At 37.5% G+C, this 22,803-nt stretch overlaps 1 protein-coding gene across 2 annotated transcripts in view; it reads left to right on the top strand.

The window, feature by feature from the left end:
- Positions 1-20,074, top strand: part of GPR149 (G protein-coupled receptor 149) — a 69,294-nt gene extending 49,220 nt beyond the window's left edge. For both annotated transcript variants that reach the window (XM_030844648.2, XM_060297621.1), the window contains exon 4: positions 19,419-20,074. In XM_030844648.2, coding sequence (XP_030700508.2) covers positions 19,419-19,991 — 573 coding nt within the window. In that variant the 3' untranslated portion in view covers positions 19,992-20,074. The remainder of the gene's footprint in view (positions 1-19,418) is intronic.
- Positions 20,075-22,803: the final 2,729 nt, after the last annotated feature.

The following is a 22,803-nucleotide window of genomic DNA, read 5'->3' on the forward strand; positions in this document are numbered from 1 at the left end:
ATATATAAAGAACTCTTACAAGCAATTATAAGAAGAAAAACAACTCGGTTTTTAAAATGAGCATATTTGAAAAGATACCTAACCAAAGAAGATACAGAATGATTAATAAGCAAAGATCCTTAATATCAGAGAGAAATGCAAATCAAAGGCACAATCAGATACCACTACACACTCACTAAAATGGCTGCAGTTTTAAAAATACAGTAATAAATGTTGGCAAGGATGTAAAGAAACTGGAGCATTCCACATTGCTGGTAAGAATGTAAAATTGTATACCCACTTTGGAAAAAAGTTTGGTGGTTCCAAACAAAGGTAAACTTAAACTTATACAATCCAGCACTCCTAGGATTATACACAAGAGAAATGAAAACATATGCCCAAAGACATGTACTTGAATGTTTATAGCAGCACTATTTATAATAGCCCCAAACTGCAAGCAATCCAGATGTCCATCAAGTAGAGAATGGATAAAAGGTGTGGTGTACCCCTACAAAACAGGGATTTTATTCAGCAATGAAAAGGAATCAACTACCAATACATACTACCACATGAAACCAATTCAAAAACACTGTGTGAGAGAAGCCGGACCTGAAAGACTATATATTGTATGATTCCATTTATATGGAATGCCCATGAGATTTAAATCTATGTATACAGAAAGCAGATTGGTGGTTGCCAGGGACTGAAAGCCAGAATAGGGAATACCTGCAAATGGACATGAGGAAAGATTTTTGGGGTGGAGTGATGGAAATGTTCTAAAACTAAACTGTGGTGATGGTTGCACAACTCAATTTACTAGAAATTGTTGCATGGTACATTTACAATGGGTGAGTTTAGCGGTATGTAAATTATACCTTAATAAAGAATGTTTGAAAAAAAGTAATAATTGCAGAGCAAGATGATGTTCTAGCCCAGAGCACACTGCTCATATTGGCTTACACAGATATGCTTTACAGATTTAAAACCAAAACATCCTTTGCCTAAAATCCTTTGCCTAAAATCTTTCTTTTCCTTTAAGACCTTATTCTTGCTCAAGGGCCATACTACTGAATATTCATTAAGTAATATTCATTAAGTACAACATATTCTCTTCCCACTCACTTTAAAATTATGTTCCAGGGCTTCTCTGGTGGCGCAGTGGTTGAGAGTCCGCCTGCCGATGCAGGGGACACGGGTTCGTGCCCCGGTCCGGGAAGATCCCACATGCCGCGGAGCGGCTGGGCCCGTGAGCCATGGCCGCTGAGCCTGTGCGTCCGGAGCCTTTGCTCCGCAGCGGGAGAGGCCACAACAGTGAGAGGCCCACGTATCGCAAAAAAAAAAAATTATGTTTCACTGACAATTTACATCTTTTTAATTTCTAAATTCCTGCCACAATTTACCACCCCCATTTACCCTGTGTATTTTATTATTATCTTCTGTTTTAAAATTCAGGAGTACTGGTGCTTAGGGCTTACAATTATAAACACTTCTTGAAACATACCCTCTTCTACAATACTTTACACATCTGTTTTATTTACTTCTCACCTTACTTCATTTAATTCTCAAAATAGCCCTATGAAATAGCATTATTGTAATCCCTGTAATATGTTAAAGGAGACGGAGGCACAGGGAAGTCGCTTAATATCTAAACCCATATCTAAAGTGGTAGGGCCGAGATATGACTCCCAAGCCCAACCTCTTAACCACTGAGCTGAAAAGTCTCTCTAGAGCATTGACAGAGAGGGAATGTTTTGCAGTTATCTTCCATTTCTATTACAATGGCCTTGTTGCCTTGCATATTTTTACATAAAGCTCTCTAAAACAGGAATGCTCGAAGTGTATACTGCTGTTTTCCTCCTGGTTCCTTAAGACAAACCATGAAATGTGTGGGCACATTATATGAATTTGTTATGCACTCCTCCAAAATAGCATGTGTTTCATATTAGTAATAGGGGAAAAGTATAAAGATACATACAATGTGAATACACACACATTGGTTATTTGACTTCCTGGTAGAACTTTGAATTTAACCCCAATGACTAATCTCTTTATACACATTACTTCATCCTGACATGTATAACGTATATAAGGAGGAATAACTTGAACAGGAAGAATTGGTTTGTGAAAGAACAAAGCTACTATAGATGCATTTTTAGAAACTTTAGTTGTAGTGGAGGAAATGAGTCTTTTTAAGAAAATCAAAAGCCTGACTCTAAGACTTCTTTGTAAACGAGATGGGCATTGTGAAAAATGCCTCTTCCAGCAACTAAAGTTTGAGTAATTAAGGAGCACATGATAAAAATAAGGAAATTGTTATATACTTTTCATAATCAGGGATATGAACATACACCCAACTTCAGTATAACTCCTTTTATGACATTTTAGACGCCACTATGGATTATGAGTTATGAGAAAATATAATTTGATTCATAACTTTCAGTATTAGGATCTATTCAGCATGTTAAAAATTAACATTCTGGCACATCTAGTCCTCTGGTGAAAATAGTGTTCTAGTTTCAAGTTGACAAAATAGCCTAAAGGTATTTTGGACAGGAATTTATACAGATTTAATACCAACAAAGATGCCCTGTGGTAAGCTTTGATGATGGTATTGAAGAGAGTTCACTGGGGAGAAAAAAAAGTTTTAAAAAGATGCAAGTCATTTGAAAAAATAAAATATTTACACAATGTAATATTTTGGCATGGAACTATTGAGGACAAAATGTTCTCAAACCATTTTAAGGTAATGTTTCCTACTTAACACAAATAGAATTGCATATTAAATAGTGTACCTCTACCAGGAAAAGAAAAGGAAAAAAGCAATATTAAAAAGTGGCTCTTGGGTGAATATTTGGATTAAAATTTCATATTGAATATTTCCTAAGGAGCATAGGATATTAGAATTTTTAGAAACAAACCTCTGTCAAAAGCTGCTATAGAGCTAGTCCTAAATAGTTCTCTTTGTTCAAACTGTACCACATCATGTAAGACTTGAGAGGCTAACCAAAGAGAACAAGTCTATTAAGCAACTCTGCAATAGCATTCTGTTAGAAAGTATGGTGGGTTGTTGGAAATGCTGGTAAGTTTGCTTAGCCCATTTCAAGAGTTTCTCTAAGGACCAAAGTCTGCATCTCCAATGATGCTATCAAAAAAGCAAGAGATGGGGGCTTCCCTGGTGGCGCAGTGGTTGAGAGTCCACCTGCCGATGCAGGGGACGCAGGTTCGTGCCCCAGTCCGGGAAGATCCCACATGTCGCGGAGCGGCTGGGCCCGTGAGACATGGCCGCTGAACCTGCACGTCCGGAGCCTGTGCTCCACAACGGGAGAGGCCACAACAGTGAGAGGCCCGCGTACCGCAAAAAAAAAAAAAAAAAAGCAAGAGATGGGCCAACAGTCAACTGCTTTCCAATCTTTCCTTGCTTTCTAAGATTTGCCAAGAATGGTTTCTTCTACTAAAACATGACCCCTGAGCTATATACACTAACCCAGATTTGACATGTCTGTGTGCCTCCCCCTTTGCTACTAAAAATATTGGGATATTCATTTTTGGCCATTTTGACCGAGCCTGGTTTGAGTCTGGAACACCCCTTTATTCCTGGATATTGTGACAGACTAGAGCCCTTGCCCTCAACCACTTGCCATTTGGGGGCTCTTGGAAAATGTTAAGACTTGTGTGAGCCACTTTAGATATGTGGTCTAGCTCTCAAGGAGTTCATAATTTTTTAAAAAACTGGTCAGAAAACTCTAAGCATGCAAAAGATATTTTCTGTAGCAGTTCTTTTCCCCACTTTTCTATTAGTCATAAAGACCAAAATTGCTTCCTACATTTTCCTTTCATTCGATACATATTTATTTAGGGCCTATTATGTGCTAGACACTGAGAATGTAGCAATGAATAGTCATCTACTTCTCTTTGCAGCATATTTTTGTTACCTAAAATCCCACGCATCATACTGGTGCAGAAAGGTTGACATGTAGATTCTTGAAAAAAGAGTCCTGAAGGAAGCAGGGAAGGTTCAGAATTCTGGAACCAAACTGTGTGCCTTCTCTTTAGGCTTTCAGTATACAAGAAGGTGGAAAGCAGGATAAACTGCATCTCTTGTTCTCATTATGTCTATTCCTAAAAATATACGGTGACCATATTTCCTTCAACAACCAGCAAAAAAATCTGACTACTATAAACACATATGACAAGAATGGATTTTATAAGCTGGAACTGTCAGACAAAAGCAGGTTATTTGATTAAAGTGTCTGACAATTAATGATGAAGTTTCATGGACTTCCTTTAAAATTTCCCAAAGGCTTCTCAACATGGATTTCATCAGCCACTGTCCCCATGTTGGGCCCTGAGAGAAAAGAGTATATATGTGCATCTTTGCATTGACTCCATTTGTGGAAGCTTGATTCTCCATCTCGTATTCCCTGCCTGTCCAGGGATCAATGGACTTTTCAGTCCTACCTGACATCTCAGTAGCATTTGACACTGTCTTTATCTTTCTTCTACTCTTTCCTTGGATTCCATTGCATTTTACTTTTCTGATTACTCTCCTATCTCTTTTGCTTACTCCTTCATGGACCCCTTTATGATCTCCCCTATCTCTGCCCATTCCTTAAATGTTTGTGTTCTTCAGGATCCTCTTCTCATTTCACACACTCTCCTGATTCAATTTCATCTCAAATATATATATAAATGTATATTTCAGATTGAATCTCTCCCGAACCCCAAGCCCCAATATCCAACCTCCTGCCGAGTTTCTCCATTTGGACACCCATCAGTCATCTCAATTCCAGCTTTCCAACACTGAACTCTTAATCTTCTCCTGACCCCTCTATCCCATGGCTCCAAACTTGCTTCTCCTCTGTGTTCCCTTTCTCTGGGAATCACACTACCGCCCATCCAGTTGCCTATGCCAGATACTTGGTCAACCTCCTTGATTTCTCTTTCTCTGTCACAACTCACATCAAATCAGTCACCAAGCCTACATCTTAAAAATATCTTGCTATTCTCATGACTCACCATAGCCATTGTTTCTCCCCTAATTTAAATCACCATTCTTTCTCTCGCAATTGCCTCTTTGCTGGTCCTCCTGTCTCTCAGTGTGAACTCTTCTAGTCTATTTTACAGACCACAGTCCAGAATAAATTTGCAAAAATGCAATTTTCATCACATCAACCCCTTGTTTAGAACACTTTGTGGTTCCTTTATCATTCAGGACAGAGTTGAAAGTTTTTAATGCGGCCTAAGTGATTGGTTCCTGTGGTTTCATCTCTCCTCTTAAACCCTTTGCTCCAGGTTTTCTAACTATTAATAATTTTACTTCTTGAATATGTCATGCTTTTTCTTTCCACCAGAACTTTGAACCCTCTAGTCAAGGATTCCCTCTCAGAGGATTCTTCAAAGATTACCTAGTACTGTATACTATTATGTGATCTCATGTCTCATGCTTCACCAGTGGTGTGTCTCTAAATAAGCCTGATATTCGTACTGTGATTTCTTACTACTGACCCTTAAGACAGGTATGTATACAGGTTATGTGGAAATTGAACATTACATCTTTGGGGGAGATATCTTTTTTTTTAAAGTATACAAATCATCAAAAATCTCCTGGCGGTCCAGTGGTTAGGACTCTTCAGTTCCAGTGCAGGTTCGATCCCTGGTCGGGGAACTAAGATCCTGCATGACACACAGTGCGGCCAAGGAAAAAAAAGTAAAAGAGAAAAAAAATAAAGTATACAAATCATGAATACAAAATAAGGTATGAAGATGAATATTTATTTAGAACAAGAGAAGAAATCATAACAAATGTATTGGTGCCCTGGAGATTCAGGTGTCTTTTTTCTGAGATCTTGTTAGGCCATTTCCCAGGTACACTCACCTAGAAATGCTTTCTGGTTGTACCCTCGTTTCCCCTCCCCACTCAGGACGCTACAGCTTCCAACAGTAATCAGTTTTCAGAGTAGCCCATGCTTGTGAGTAGCTCTGGAACTTTAAATTTATGATATATCTGTCTCCTCCTTAATAGTTTTTACGTGTCCCAGCCAATGCAAATGCCCATTTGCTTTTTTATTTGTCATTCTGACTAAAGCTTGGAAATCAGAGAACAGGGGCTTGTAGCAAGATATTTCTTAATGTCCTTTTCTGAAGTGTTCAGTAAATTAACCAGGAAATTATTTACTCTGTGTGACATCACAGCTCTATCTTCATTTTCTTGTATCTTCTAAGTTAGTGGGTCCCAACCCTGGCTATATGTAGGAATCATTTGGAGAGCTCTTTACAAATATAAATTTTTGGTTCCAGTTATAAACCTACTGAGTTAGGCTCTCCCACAGTGAGGCCAAAAATCTGTATTCTTAACAGACTCTGCTGGTGATTCTTATGGAGTCAGTTCAGCACCAATTTAAAAATGACATTTGGAAACAACTGGTCTAAAGAACTGAAGAAGCCAGGTCAAAGGCCCCACTCATTGAAGAATAAATAGTCTCAATCGGTGGATTAAATTTTCTTCCAACACTTTTATAATACAGAGAATCATTGGTTCTAAGAACCTAGATGGTCTATTGCAGATTTCTAGGACTGCCACATTAGGATAGGACTGCCAACTTATTCTGAAACCTTAACTGATAGGGAAGAGAGAAGAAACACTATGCATTGGCCCAAATTTTTAAAAAAAGACTGGAGCATCACCAATTTTCACCCTGTGAAGTTAAAAGCATGCATTTGTGCATATGGTTGTCCTATCATCTACTACACAAATGATTTACAGGAATTAAAACGAAAATCCAGGAAAAGTTTAAGTATCTGAGTAATTCCATCAATTAAAAATGCACTATCAGGCATGTTACAAACTTGTAGATTAGGACAGAGACTTTAATCTATTCCTAATGTTGTTTTATATGTGTATAGTATTCTCTTCCCAGAAATAAAAAGACTAGTTAGATATGGCATTTTCACTTCCACAGGGCTCATTTCCTCTGAAGGCAAGTGGTTAATTTCTGAAGAGTGTTCATATGGGTGATGTATAACTGTATCATTAGCATTCTCCTTCTTTGAGATCAAATAATATCACTAAGACTTCAAGCTAATTTTTTCTAAAGAAACTTTGTAATGTTTTTTAAAAGAATTGCTTTAGTATTTGTTGTGTGGGATGGAAAGATTTTGGAGACCTTGACTTCTAAATCAGTCTGAGAAAACAATTTCCACATGTCATGTTCTTTTGCTTTGTATGTAGTGAGAAGAAAGAACGAAGCAGTCTTTTCATACTCCTTTGAGTTTAAGATTTGAAAATTTACTTTCTATTTCCTTCAAAAGAGAAACGAGTCACATTAGGTTTTATCTTAAGAATAATGACTATTGTTTTAATAAAAATAACACATGCTCACTATTTTAAAAATTCAAGCAATACAGAAAAGTACAAAGAAGAGAGAAATTAACCTAAAATTATACCACCCAGGAAGAACCATAGCTCTCTATGTGCATATATAGAGAGAGGGATGGATGGGTGATGGAAGGATGGATGGATGGATGGATGGTTGGATGGATGGATGGCTGGAAAATCATTTCATACCCCCAGTCCCTGGAATAGTGTCTGGCTTATAGTAGGTACTCAATAAAAATACAGTAAATGAATGAATTGGATCAAATAATTGATTAAAATAAATGATGTGTTTTTCTGGAACAATACTGCCCAAATTGGAATCTCATTTCTATCACTTAATATGTGTTTGACCTTGAAAAAGACACTTAACATCTCTGCAACTCAGTTAACTCATCTTTAAAATGGGGATAATAATACTACTCACCTTCATCAATGACATTCTTAAGTGAAATTGGAGTGTGTGTGTGTGTGTGTGTGTGTGCATGCATGCATGCACATGCATGTACAGTGGTGGAAGATACAATGCCTACTAGTAGATTTGGTGTTGACTGCCATGAAACATGTTAAAGTGCCAGCAGTTTTACCTATCATTGCTTTTGCACCAGCAGTGAACATGCCAACACAGTGAAAATGGCAAATAAAGCTTTCGTATCATTATGAAAATAGTTTTGACTATACAGACCCCCTCATTTTGAGAACCACTTTTCAAACCACTTCTTGCCAAAATAAAATTTATAGCCAGAGTTATCAGGATATTAAGTCATCTTCTTTCTGTACAACTGCTTTTGGAAGTGGGTGACTCCTTTGTTTCTTTTTGTAGCCACTACTGTACATGAGGCTGAGCCATTTATTTTGTTGTTGCTTGAACCCGTGGCTGTTATTTTTCTTCATGTTATTACTGGATGAAAGAGATTCTGTGATTGGACTACATTCCAACACCTTCATCCATAAGCATAGTTGGGTTTTTGAGTTAATTAAAAATAATCTCAAAAAAAAAATCTCATTTTTTTACTCTTAAGGTTGGGGCTTCTCTTCCATTGAATAGGATTTTGGTCAGCTAAGGTTTAGTCAGGGGAGCAAAAGCACTATGTTATGGGATAAGAGACTTATTTAGAACTGTGGTAAATCTAGGGAAGAGAAGAGTCTGGAAGAGAAGTTGGAGGGCTAGATGTGGAGTTACCAGTTAGTCAATTTAAGAAGCCACATATGTCTAGACCCAAAGTAGGGACACGAAGGGGGAATCTGTGTAGAGGTCTATGAAAACCTGTTGCCTGCGAATAAACCACAACCTCTGTGGAGCCATAGCCAAGCACCTAAGGGTGGATCTGAGCCACTGCCGGTCAACACTGCCAGGAGTCAGTAAGCAAAGCTAGATGTGGGGCAGGAGAGTGAGATGACATGGTGGCACCTGCCACGTATCTCTTCTTCTGTCTCTGTACCTGCCTGTGAAAATAGTTCCAGGCAGTTATGACCACTACCTTGTTCCTACCTTCCAAATATTAAGCAAGCCCTGTCTTGGCCAATTCTAACCTGGAAGCATACAAGGAGGGGAATTCTGGAAAATGGAGTCTGATGGCATGTACTGTCTTTTTTTAAGGTATAAATATTAGATTTATCAAATGATTTTCTAGACAAGAAGTATAAAAAAAGTTTCCAGAGAATTTCGCCACTGTTTTGCAAAAAAAAAATTTTGCAAAAAGTTAGGAGGAAATCCCATTAATTTAAATAACTCATGCTATCCACATAGGCTGTATAGAGTTGAATGATTCTTTTTTCAAAAGGATTAAAATTCTTAAAACTATAGTCACATAGAAGTCATCCTTAATTTGCTATAACCTAAGGACTGTTTGGTCCATATTCTTCAGATATTATTGTAATTGTAAAAATTTACAGTAATGTATTATTTTTATCATCAGGAAAAAGTTAGCTATAAATTATTATACACACATATATAATACACACATACACAAACCCCATATATACTCATATATGCAGGGTTCTACATGGTCTTTTAACTATATCTAGTGTTCAATAAATATTTCCTATGATTGAAGATTTAAATTAGAACTATATAAGCATCATGAAACTCTTCTTACAGGTTTCTTTCTAAACAGTGGTTTATAATCTTCTTCACTTTCTTTCTTGCTATTTTATTTTCCCACCACAGACATTTTCATTGTACAGAATGCATGGTGGCTTAGGTTTAATATATTTTGAAAGCGTAAAAAATGTTCCATCAGCAACAATGTCCTATTGGTAAAAAAGGGGAGGGGTCTTTGAAGGGGCTTGGATCCATAATTTTGGGAGCAAGTTTTTAAAGGAAATTTTTATATTTCAATTTCTTTCAGAAGAGCATCCCTGCTTAGATATTTTTCAAGGAACAAAGTGCTTTCTTTGAGGCTAACTTTGCCAAAACAGAGTCAAAGAATATTGAAATGGAAGAAATGAGAGATACTTTGCAGGTCATCTGCCTGACCCACTCTTTATATAGATAATGAAATAAAAGTCTAGAGTGAATACACTACTTGTCTAGGGTCACACGGCTATTTATTTAGTGGCAGAACAAGTGTTGTAGTTCAGGGTCTCCTGAGTATCAGTCAAATGTTCTTTAAAACAAAACTTTATTGAGGAACATTTTACATATTATATAACTCTCTCATTTCAAGTGTACAATTCAATGATTTCTAGTAAATCTGTTTTAGAACATTTTCATCACACCAATTAGATCCCATGTGCCCATTTATTACTTCTTAAAATTATTTAAAAATTTTTATTTATTTGGCTGTGCCAGGTCTTAGTTGTGGCAGGCGGGATCTTTGTTGCCGTGTGTGGGATCTTTTAGTTGTGGCATGCAGGATCCAGTTCCCCAACCAGGGATCGAACCCTGGCCCCCTGCATTGGGAGTGCGGAGTCTTAACCACTGGGCCACCAGGGAAGTCCCTACCCATTTACTCTTAATCCATCACCATCACCTGTCCCAGGATACCCCTAAACTACTATCTCCATAGATTTGTGTTCTTTTGATTTTATCTTTTTCTTATATTATGCTGTCAATAAAAACATTTTGTCTTCTGTACTTTTATAAATACCATCAACATGAATTTTAACACCTTTTCTGAAGTATAGTAATCTTACCAAAAACACTGTATTTATCCTTTGAAACTGTCTTACAAATGAAAATATACATTCATTCCTGAGCTAATTCAGGTTCATGAAGTATGAGAAAAAATATTTGTGCAACAATTTTTAGTAGGGTATCCCTAACTGGTACAACACCCAATTGAATGGGTGTTTATCATTTAGATGAGAAAAACTATTTCACTTCTTAGGATTCATTTATTCCTGATAAAATTGTATATTCCAAATAGAAACAATGCATGCTTTCTTTCAAGTTACAGTTTATTCTCTATTTTGTTATAAAACAGAAAGAATTAGTTTCTTCTGGAAATAAAGAAGAAATTTATTTATTCTTTATTTCCATTTATTTCACATGGAAATAAATTTGGATACATACCAGATCTAAACTGAAATGTCATTGTTAGAGTTACAAGAGATTTAGTTTCTATTAGATCAGAGAATAGAAAACCTATCCAATAATCCCAAGAGCTCCAATTTTACACACTTAAATTCAAAATTCCCACAGGGGACTTCCTGGTGGCGCAGTGGTTAAGAATCTGCCTGCCAATGTAGGGGACACGGGTTCAAGCCCTGGTCCAGGAAGATCCCACGTGCCCCGCAGCAACTAAGCCCATGAGCCACAACTGCTGAGCCTGCGTGCCACAACTACTGAAGCCCACGTGCCTAGAGCCCATGCTCCGCAACAAGAGAAGCCACTGCAATGAGAAGCCAGCGCACCGCAACGAAGAGTAACCCCCGCTCACTGCAAAAGCCCGCACAATGAAGACCCAACACAGCCAAAAATAAATAAATTAAAAAAAAAATTCCTATAGGATTTCTTATAGCCTGTGCTGATTGTGCTCATGGGCTCAGATAAAGCCCAAAAGTATGAATTGAAAATATGAGAATACCAATTTCCATAAATAAAAAATAGAGCAATTTAAATGCAATGATATATTCATTTCAGAAGCTTATGTTTTGGTTGTAAGATCAACGTAAAATGAAGATTCATGCTGAAACTTGATCATTTTTCATCAGGATGGCTCATCATTTGAAATATGTGTCATTTGAATAAAATATTAGAATATATTAAAGGCATGTGAAAAGATATGAGTTTGTTTCCCATCCTATTCATCTATAAATGAGCTTTGGAGGCGCTTTCTATTATTCTGTCAACTGATATTGAATTCTCTCTACTTTTCCAAACTGCTAACACTATAAAATAACAAAATCTATTCACCTGTGAAATCATGTAATTTTAGAACTGTAAGGAGCCTTACAGATTGTATGTCCTTTGTTACTTAATGTGTGGTCCATGGACAAGCAGCCTCAGCATCATCTGAGAAATTTTATTAAGTGCAGAATCTCAGACCACCACAGACCTACTGAATCAAAATCTGCATTTGCACAGAGCAAAAGTTTTTAATTTTGATGAAGTCTAATTTATTAATTTTCCTATTATGAATCATGCTTTTGGTACCAAGTCTAAGAACTCTTTGTCTAGCCTTCGGTCTCAAAGATTTTCACCTATGTTTTTATTAAAATTTTTATAGTTTTACATCTTACATTTAAGTCTGTGATCCATTTTGAGTCAATTTTTGAATAAAGTATGAAACTTAGTTCTAGGTTAATTTTTTTGCCTATGGATGTCAATTGCTCCTGCATCATTTGCTGAAAAGCCTATTGAATTGGTTTTGCACCTTTGTCAAAAAGCAGTTGGGTGTATTTGTGTGGGTCTACTACTTCCCGGTTCTCTATTCTATTCCATTGACCTATGTGTGTATCCCTCCACCAATAACACAGTCTTGGTTTTTGTAGCTATATTGAAGTTAGGTAGATTGATTACTCCCACTATATTCATTTTTTTTCAGAATAACTTCACACTTCTGTTCATTTGTCTTTTCATATTAATTTTAGAATAAACATGTCTGTATCTGTAAAAAAAATCTTGATGGAATTTTATTGGGAAGTGCATTAAATCTATATATCTATTTGGGGAAAACTGACATTTTTACTATAATGAGTCTTTCAGTCCATGTACATGTTATGTCTCTCCTTTTATTTAGAACTTCTTTGATTTCTTTCATGAGTCATGTAGTTTCCAGCATGTAAGTTCTACATAGGTTTTGTTAGACTAACATGTATTTCACTTTTTTGAGGAATTGTAAATAGTACTGTAATTACCAATTTTCACATCCATACATTCATTTGCTATTATACAGAAATAGAAATGATTTTTATGTTTAACTTGCAGGCAACCTTGATTAGCTCATTTATTAGTTCTAGGAGTTTTTGTAGATTCCTTGGGGTTTTCTGCTTAAACCAATCTAAGTGATCTAAGTACTGACAGTTTTAGTTCTTCCTCTTCTTGACTTATTGCACTGGCTGGAACTTCCAGCACTATGTTGAGCAGAAGTGGTAGGAACTGACATCCTTGCCTTATCCCTGCTCTTAAGAGAAAGGAGTCTCTTACCATTAAGTGTAACATTAGCTGTAGGGTTTTTATAGATGCTCTTTATCAAGGAAAAGAACTTACTCTTGATCTTACTTTTCTTTTATCATGAATGGATGTTGAATTTTGTCAAATAGTTTTTCTGTATCAATTCATATAATCATGTGATTTTTCTTCTTTAGCCTATTAATATGGTGGGTCACATCAACCTATTCTGGAATATGGAAACTAGCCTTGCATCTGGAATAAACCCCACTTAATCATGAAGTTTAATTCTTTTTATTGACTGCTTAATGCCACTTGCTAATATTTGTTAAGAATGTTTGCATTTATATTAATGAGTTATAGCTCTCTGTAGTTTTCTTTTTTGGATTATCTCTGTTTAGTTTTAGTATCAGGGCAAAATTTTAAATCATTATAAAATGACTAGGAGATGAAGATTGTTAAAGTAGCATTAAATCATCAACATCCTCCTAAGCTCCTTATCTCAACTACTAGTACTAGACACTAGCAATAGAATCTCAAAAGCATCGTGGTTTCCTGTCTCTTACCTCCCCAAAATAGCTAATAGTTATGGAGCACTTACTTTGTGTGAGGCACTCAACTAATCATTTTACATTCATTAACTCATTTATTCTTCATATTTTGCAAATGAAACAACTGAGGCTTGAGAGGTAAGGATTACAAAGACAGTGACTCAACCGAGTTCAAAGACAGGTATACATGACTCCATAGCCATATTTCACCAGGACCCTCCACAATCTCAAGAGTTTTGCCTATGCAATTCCCCTATAGTCCATCCCACATATGTGTTTCTACTATCAGTACTGAAGTTCAGATTCCCTTTTCTTTTGTACACAATGATTTTTAAAACTACCTAATTGGTCTCCCTACCACCACACTCATCTTTCCCAATCTGTATTTCACAGGCTACCCAATTATCATGTTAGACCAGAAGAGGCATAGCAGAAAGCATATGGAATCTGAGATGAGTATATATCACAAATCAAAACTTAACTTCCTGTGTAACCTAAGCAAGTTAATTAACCTCTTCACACCTCAATTTATCTATAAAATGAAAATAATTTTACCTTCCTTATGGAGTATTATATTAAATTAGATTTCACATGTAAAGTGCCAAGATGAAGCGCCTGTACATAGTAGACCTTCCATATATCTTAATTTCCTTCCTTTCAATAAACAAAAATAGGTGGTTCCTGCTTGCCTATGGGATACAATCAGAACTTGTTATCCTGGTGGACAGGGCTCTTGGCCCTGGGCCCAAACTCTGTTGTCAGTCTCATTTCCCTCTACTATGTCATTTCCCCAAAATTCCAATTGCCTTTGTTCTTACTGTTCCCTCATCCTGGATTACATTTTTCCTACTTTTCTGCCAACTGAAGTTATCTTTTAGGACCCTATTTAGAAACCATTTTCTTTTTTTCAGTTTGGAATATGGCATTTGACTTTATTCTTGACAACGTTCAGGTGGTTTTACAACAATCTTGTGGAAGCACATTAAAGTTACCTAAATATTACCAGGGAGCCTGGTGCTCTTCACTTGCTGTGCCATAAGTGCTTGTGAGATATTTGAAAGTGCATTATAGTAATGCTCTGAGTTTTCTCATTTTAAATGTCTTTTTCAGCGAAGTGTTTTGTACATATATTTTCAGTAAGTGCCAAATATGTCAGTATTGCATGTAAATAATTGTTGTGGGGTTTTTGTTTTGTTTTGTTTGTTTGGTTGGTTGGTTTTTTGGCTGCACCGAGTGGCTTGCAGGATCTTAGTTCCCCAACCAGGGATTGAGCCTGGGCCCACAGCAGTGAAACCACCGAGTCCTAACCACTTGACCACCAAGGAATTCCTTTTTTTTCCTTCTTATAATTGTGTTAATTCTTTTACTGTAGCATAGATTCTATTTACAAAATGTTTGTTTATAAAGTTTTATGGATTTTTACAGTCAAGTATAGAAACGCTTTTCTTTTTCTTTTTTTTTTTTTTTTGCAGTACGCGGGCCTATCACTGTTGTGGCCTCTCTCGTTGCGGAGCACAGGCTCTGTACGCGCAGGCTCAGCGGCCATGGCTCACGGGCCCAGCCGCTCCGCGGCATGTGGGATCCTCCTGGACCGGGGCATGAACCCGTGTCCCCCGCATCGGCAGGCGGACTCCCAACCACTGCGCCACCAGGGAAGCCCTAGAAACCCTTTTCTTAAAGATCTTCTCTAAAGACTCCCTTCACTTCCTAAAGTGAATAAATCCCCCTTCTCCCTTGTTCCCACATGACACCGCAGGTTCCAGCTGGATTAGGAGAGTGAGGTGTTATTCATGTTTTATTCCCTAACACTACGCCTTGAAGTAGCAAAACGGCTAAAAACAGAGGGCTTAAGACAGATAATCCTGGATTTGGATTTGACTGCCATTTACTAACTGGAGTTACCTCCCTGTGACTCAATTATGTACTCTATAAAATTGGGGTGACGAGTGTCTCTATTTAATAAGGTTGATGTGAAAATTAAATAAGAAAATGTATATAAAGTACTTTAGTAAGAAGTCTGATATATGGGCTGTGTTCAGCAGATCAGTAAATATTTGTTATGATGAATATCAATCCTAAATCTGTCACTCAGTTGTGAGACTTTTCATCACTAACAAGGCAAATCTTAATTTATAGCTCAAAGGTCTGTGAGAATTAAATGGGAAATGTGTTAAAATACCTAACATTTTCCATGCCACATAATAGGACCTTTATAGAGGCCCTTATTTTCTTATTCTTACTCTTTTCTTTAAGCAATTCATGTGTGTGCTTCTTTTTGGTTTACTAAAGATTTAAATGAAGTAGACAGGATGACACAAGGAATATTTGGGGACTTGAATATATGAAAATATAGTAATCACACAGTTTTAAATAAAATTCCAAAAGTAAATTATTAAAAGTCTAGTTTAGGGTTTCCCTGGTGGCGCAGCGGTTGAGAGTCCGCCTGCCGATGCAGGGGACACAGGTTCGTGCCCCAGTCCGGGAAGATCCCACATGCCGCGGAGCGGCTAGGCCTGTGAGCCATGGCCGCTGAGCCTGCGCGTCCGGAGCCTGTGCTCCGCAGCGGGAGAGGCCACAACAGTGAGAGGCCCGCGTAACGCAAAAAAAAAAAGTCTAGTTTATTGTTTTTCTTACAAAGTTCTTACTCTCCCTGCTATTTTTTTGTGTCCCTATCTCTTCTCCTCCAAGCTCTCTTAGATGGTCTGCTTGACTTAATTCCTCAATGTCTGTACTTTTTGATGCCTGAAAGTCACCTAAATCACATAAAGATCATCTATATGATTTTAATTTAGATTAAAATTGTCAGTCACTTGGATTATTCATGAGTTAGTGATAGAATTCTAGCTTCCTGGACAGAAAACCCATGATCCACCATCCCTGGCTAAAGCAGATTTCTTTCAAAGTAACAACATAGTGCAGTGGGAAGAGCATTTAACTGGGAGTTAAGACACCTGAGTCCTGGTACCAGTCCTCCTGCTATTACCTGTGTGACCCTGGGCAGGTAGTTTCACCTCTCTGGCTGTCAGTTCTCCCTTTATAAAATGGTCTCTGGTGAGTCCTATGATCCTACATGCTGTAATACATCTTCCATAAATTGAATGATTCAGATAATCAACAGAAACTTCAACTGTTAGGAGAGATATTTTGGAGCAACTCCTTTATATTATAATTTCACCCTGATTTCACTTAGAGGCTTATAGTGAAGAAACAAAAAGTTCATTATGCTCAAGGTCAGTTAGTCTGAATCAATTATCACAGCAGATTATTTGTGCTAATGTGTTTCCATGGCATGATCTCTCCTCCTGAAGCATTTCTGAGGTTTTGAAAACTGCTTTTCATTTTCAAATAAAAATGCTCCCAGCCACCTACACTCAGGAATACAGCAATAATGGATTGGCACTATTCCTGACAGCATATGCTAATTCATAGGCTTTTAAATGGAAAGAAAGCAGAGACTACGAAATGAGTAGTTTTATGTTCTCTGAATCTACCACTTTTTATCATGCAATAAACTTTCACATACAATTCAGTCCCTCAATATTCTATTTTATTTTCAAAAAAGAATATGTTCCGGGCTTCCCTGGTGGCGCAGTGGTTGAGAGTCGGCCTGCCGATGCAGGGGACACGGGTTTGTGCCCTGGTCCGGGAAGATCCCACATGCCGCGGAGCGGCTGGGCCCGTGAGCCATGGCCGCTGAGCCTGCGCGTCCAGAGCCTGTGTTCCGCAACGGGAGAGGCCACAACAGTGAGAGGCCCGCGTACCGCAAAAAAAAAAAAAAAAAAAAAAAGAATATGTTCCAATATGACCTTCTGATGCACTTGTGACTATCATCAGGTATTATATAGGGCTGTTAAAATAAAAATAGATAAATTTTAAACAATAATACAGGTATCCCCTGCTTTTCGAAAATTCACTTTTATTCCACTTCGCTTTTATGAAAGACCTACATTAGAACCAGTTTTCACTAACTGAAAGAAATCCAAAGAGGATTTTTGCTTTAAATAAGAAAGGCAAAAAGTGAAAATAACATTCAGTTTTTGTTTTGCAACAAGCCTTTATAGAAGCAGCGCACACCCAGAGCTTGGAGAATCGCAGCACTCAGCTCCTTCTCTGGAAAATATACTCAGCATCTCGGCATCAAGCCGCCATAGCTTTGAACTGTGTCTATGAGCATCTGTGCTTTATCTCAATTAATTTTGTGCATCTATTGGCAAGATGTGTCCTAGGGTAATTGCTTCTTCACTTTACGCCATTTCAGCTTATGTAAATTTTCACCAGAACAGTCTACTTTCAGATAGCAAGGGAAACCTGTATTTTTAAAAATTGATCTTACGGGCTTCCCTGGTGGTGCAGTGGTTGGGAGTCCGGCTGCCGATGCAGGGGACGCGGGTTTGTGCCCCGGTCCGGGAGGATCCCACATGCCGCGGAATGGCTGGGCCCGTGAGCCATGGCCGTTGAGCCTGCGCGTCCGGAGCCTGTGCTCCGCAACAGGTGAGGCCGCAATGGTGAGAGGCCCGTGTACCACAAAAAAAAAAAAAAAAAAAAAAATTCCCTAAGTAGATGAGAATACAAACTGTTCTTTAATGTGGGACCCTGGTCCTAGGCTTTCTCTAGCTACTCTTAGGTCCAGATACAAAATGCCCATGGAAAATAGGGTGACCAACTGTCCTGGTTTCCCTGGGACTGAGAGGCTTCCTGGGATGCAGGAATTTCAGTGCTGGGACGGTCACAGGCAAACTGGGAAGGGTGATCATCCTAAATTGGCAAAACATTAAGAGCCCTCACGCCCATTCCCCTGGTGGAAAGACACATTTAAGCCAATCCAGTGAGTGATTCCAGGCTTTACAGATGGTGGGCACACGTATAAGAAGTGTCTGTTAACCACCCCTCCCCTCACCTTCTGTTTCTGGGCTACAGCATTTCTTTAGTTACAGCAATGCATCTTGAATCTCACCACGCAACAGAATCACCTAGAGGGCTTGTTAAAATACAGGCTGCTGAACTCCACCCCTAGCGTTTCTAATTCGGTAGGCCTGGGGTAGGACTCAAAAATCGCATTTCTCATACGTTACCAGGTGATGCAGATAATGCTGGTCTGGGGATCTAGCTTTTAGTACCACTGCTCTAAGGTTGGCATATTACTGTCTTCTTCTGAAACTAACATGTAATCCAAAAGAATCAACTGAAAGTATGAAGGCATGAATCAACAATATAAAGTACAGACTATCATAAGAATTAGTCTTCATTTCTTAAGCAGTCCTCAGTGGTGAGTACAATTTAAAAACAAAATTTTAATACTTCTAAATATAATGTAAAAGTTTTGCAGGGATGTGAGGGCATTCCCTATCACTGGGTTTACTTTAATGACTGTGATTTCTCTGTGGAAAAGTAAGCACACTGTACCACACAGTTCTGGTGACATTTGGTTCCTCTTCTGTGTGCTCAAACCTACAGTCGAAATATTCTTTGTATTTAATTTGAACCATAGTTTCACAGGTGTCACTCTCTCTGGCATACTAAACAGGAAAAAAAAAGTGCATTTTGATAACACATTCTGCATTTCTTTCAACCTATATGAAAGCTTTTTAATGTAACTGAACATGTTACAAAAATATAAAAACAATTCCAGAGTGTGAATATGCATTCGATTTTATGCCCATATTCTGCCCATCTCCTGCTGGCTACAGTACACAAATTTTACCTTAAACTGTGGAAATATGTCCCTTTATCATCAAAGATAGGTTTCTGACTGCCCTCATTTAGATGTAGTATTTGACCTAGGAGAAACTAAGCTACAGAGCTTTGATGACAGAATTTCAATCCCATATCTGTAAAAGGTTTCTATGGAATTGGGTTTGAAATAAAGAAACTTTACCATTTTGATGAATAAAATGAATTACTAAATGGTCCAATCTCAGACACCAGGTTTCAATAATAACCATTTTGTTTTTGTCCCCAGCGTTCCGGTGGTGCCCTGGCCATTCCCCTATGTGCATTCCAGGGGACCGTGTCTCTCCAAGCCCCAACCGGGAAAACCCTATCTCTTTCTACCTATGAGGTGAGCACAGAAGGACAAAAAATTACCCCAGCCTCTAAGAAAATAGAAGTCTATCGATCCAAAAGTGTTGGCCATGAACCAAACTCAGAAGATTCTCCCTCCACATTTGCGGACACCAGCGTGAAAATACACTTGGAGGTTCTTGAAATTTGTGATAATGAAGAGGCCTTGGACACGGTGTCAATTATTAGCAACATCAGCCAGTCCTCCACACAGATCAGATCTCCTTCCCTACGCTACTCACGGAAAGAAAACAGATTTGTTTCATGTGATTTAGGGGAAACAGCCTCATATTCTCTCTTTTTACCCACAAGTAATCCTGATGGTGATATCAACATCTCCATTCCAGACACTGTTGAAGCACACAGGCAGAACAGTAAAAGGCAGAGCCAAGAGAGGGACGGCTACCAGGAGGAAATCCAGTTGTTAAATAAAGCTTATAGGAGAAGAGAAGAAGAAAGCAAGGATAACTAGTGATCATTTGGCCTAATAAAGGCAAGAATGGCTCTGCAACTTCAAACTACTAAACTAACACCTTTGTTCTGAGGCTATTTGATTTCCTTTTTTTTTTTTTTTTTTTTTCTTTGTGGTACGCGGGCCTTTCAGTGTTGTGGCCTCTCCTGTTGCGGAGCACAGGCTCCGGATGCGCAGGCCCAGCGGCCATGGCTCACGGGCGCAGCCGCTCCGCGGCATGTGGGATCTTCCCGGACCGGGGCACGAACCCGTGTCCCCCGCATCGGCAGGCGGACTCTCAACCACTGCGCCACCAGGGAAGCCCTGATTTTCTGTTTTATTTGTTGGTTTACATAAGCTTTACAGACTTAATAGTTAATTATTTTTAGTGCAAACAGCTGGAACTAGTGCAAACACTTGAGTGCTTTTTAAGTGTTACTTATAGATCGCGCACACTGTGGCAATTATAAGATTCTGTTTCTTATCTGATTTCTAAAAACCTTCTCTAAATCAAACCTTGGTCTTGTTTACTAATGTTTTCGCCTATGTTTGTCAACCTCAGAGTAAACAGAAAATTGTATAAGCTCAATGAATATACTGTTCTCATGCATGTGTTTCTACACATAAAGTTGGCCTTTACAGCAAGGGGAAAAATATTTGGGGAATGGAAGAAATGTAGCAAAACTCTGAGTTGAAGAGGCTTCCTAAATGTGGCTAGCAAAGCAAGCTTATTATTACAGTTACTGCTTTAGCTTTACACTGATGTCTAGGAAATATACTCCTGTATAAAACGGCAAATTAGCTTCCAACTTTGAAACGTGCATGTCCCTAGTCTGTAAATAGTTGTTCCCTTCATTTCTATAAAATACAAATTGTTTACTGAATTTTTTTTCTTTCTCTCTTAAATATGAGAGTTTTCCTTTCACCTTTTCAGTATGTTGACTGCTCTTCAAACAGATATGTTGTATGTTAGACGTAGCTCTTAAACATATTGGAAAAGTTTGTAGATGTATACTTATCATTTCTAGAATTCTTTTGTTTATTTGAACAGAAACTAGGGAAAAACACCATAAGATTAAGTTCTGTGAGGTGCACCCAAGTAGACTAAAAAACTTCTGGGCAGAGCAGAGGGAAAATCCTCTAAGTCCAAACAAAAGTATCTGTTTCTAAAGTGGCAGATATGGCAGACCTTCTTCGCCACTCTTGAAGCACAGAAAATTTTAGTTCACATATTATTCTAAGTTTAGGTGCTTTTTCATTTCCTTCCCAAAGATATGTGTATCTCAAGCAAAGAAACAATTCAATATACTTTATTAAGTGATTGTGAGGTACACATATCAAGATTAATTTTAAATATGTTACATTGCAAAAATGCAGATATCACCTTGTCAGAATATTAGTGACGTATATTTCAAAAAAAAAATTAGAAAGTGATTTTTCCTCAAATTGCTTTATTCTGATCTTTCTGTAAACATATATTAAATGTATTACCTAAATGTTTATTTCCAAAGTTATTGAGTTGACATTTTACGTTTTAAACTTTGTACACTCTCAACTCACATATCTTAGTTATTATTTACAAACTGAGTGAATTATTTTTTAAACGATTTATTCTGGTTTCTATTTCATTATATTGAATCAGAATTCTAAATTACTTGACATGGGCTTTCAGACTGTTTTATCTTCAGATGATTATTTTGCTACCAAGAAGTTATTTTCAAAATAATTATCTCAGTGGACTTTCCCTATCTTTCACCTAACTTCTCAATATATCATTATCTAAACTTGGGAAGCAAAGGTAATGCCACTAGTCATGTTTGTAAAGAAAGCCTCAAATAATGCATAACATATAGATTCAAATTCAGATGTATTCTCATTACAAATACATTTAACTTAAGATAATACTTTTTATCTCCAAACTTGAGGGTTAATTTAACATAACGACAAATGGCCAGATCAATCTGATGTTATAAATCAGCAGCATTAAATGTCTGTTATAAAAGCCAAAGTTGAATTGAATATTCTAATAATGCTTTGTAAAAGACAGGTTTTGATATATTAAATTTAGATGTACAATTTTATAAAAGAGAAAAGTGATTTTGCTGCTTAAAGTATAATTTCTGGCAGCAAGAAAATTAGAAACAGAATCATAATAAAACTGAACAAAATAATAAAGAGAAATCCTTTATAACTGCACAGCACTTTGAGTGGAGAGGAGATGATGAAAAACAAGATTTAAAGAATACAAGAATTGGATTGGAAGACAGTAATACCCATTTTCTCTCCTGTGTTCCATTTTATTTTCACTGGACTTGGGCCTATACTGGGGGAATTGAAAAACAAACAAACAAAAAACCTAGGATATTGTATCCCCATTTAACTGTCCTTGGTTGTTGAATTAACTGTATAATGGATACACTTAAAAGTTCAGACGTATTCATACAATACCAGGATTATTTACCACAAAGCCACAGACTTTGGCATCACATTACTAACCTGTAACAGTTCAAACTTCAAGGCAACAGTAGTGAATCTACAAGAAAACTCTACAGGGGGCTATGCCTAAGCATGAACAGCTTCTACCAATCCCTGTTAAGAGAGGGGATGGTTCAGCTACACCGGTATAAAGTCTACTTTCTCTTTAATGTGATTACAATTGTAAAAATGCATTCTGGTATAGGACATACCCTTATAGATATTTTGTGCTATATTTAAATATCTTACCTTTGCATTGTTATATTGTTCTTATTATTAATAAATGCTCTATTTCATATAGTTTATCTCTTTTCTCTACAAATTGATGTATCTGAAAACAAAAACTATTTACCTAATA

This window comes from Globicephala melas, chromosome 4 (genome assembly GCF_963455315.2).
Source record: "Globicephala melas chromosome 4, mGloMel1.2, whole genome shotgun sequence".
NCBI classification, from domain to species: Eukaryota; Metazoa; Chordata; class Mammalia; order Artiodactyla; family Delphinidae; genus Globicephala; species Globicephala melas.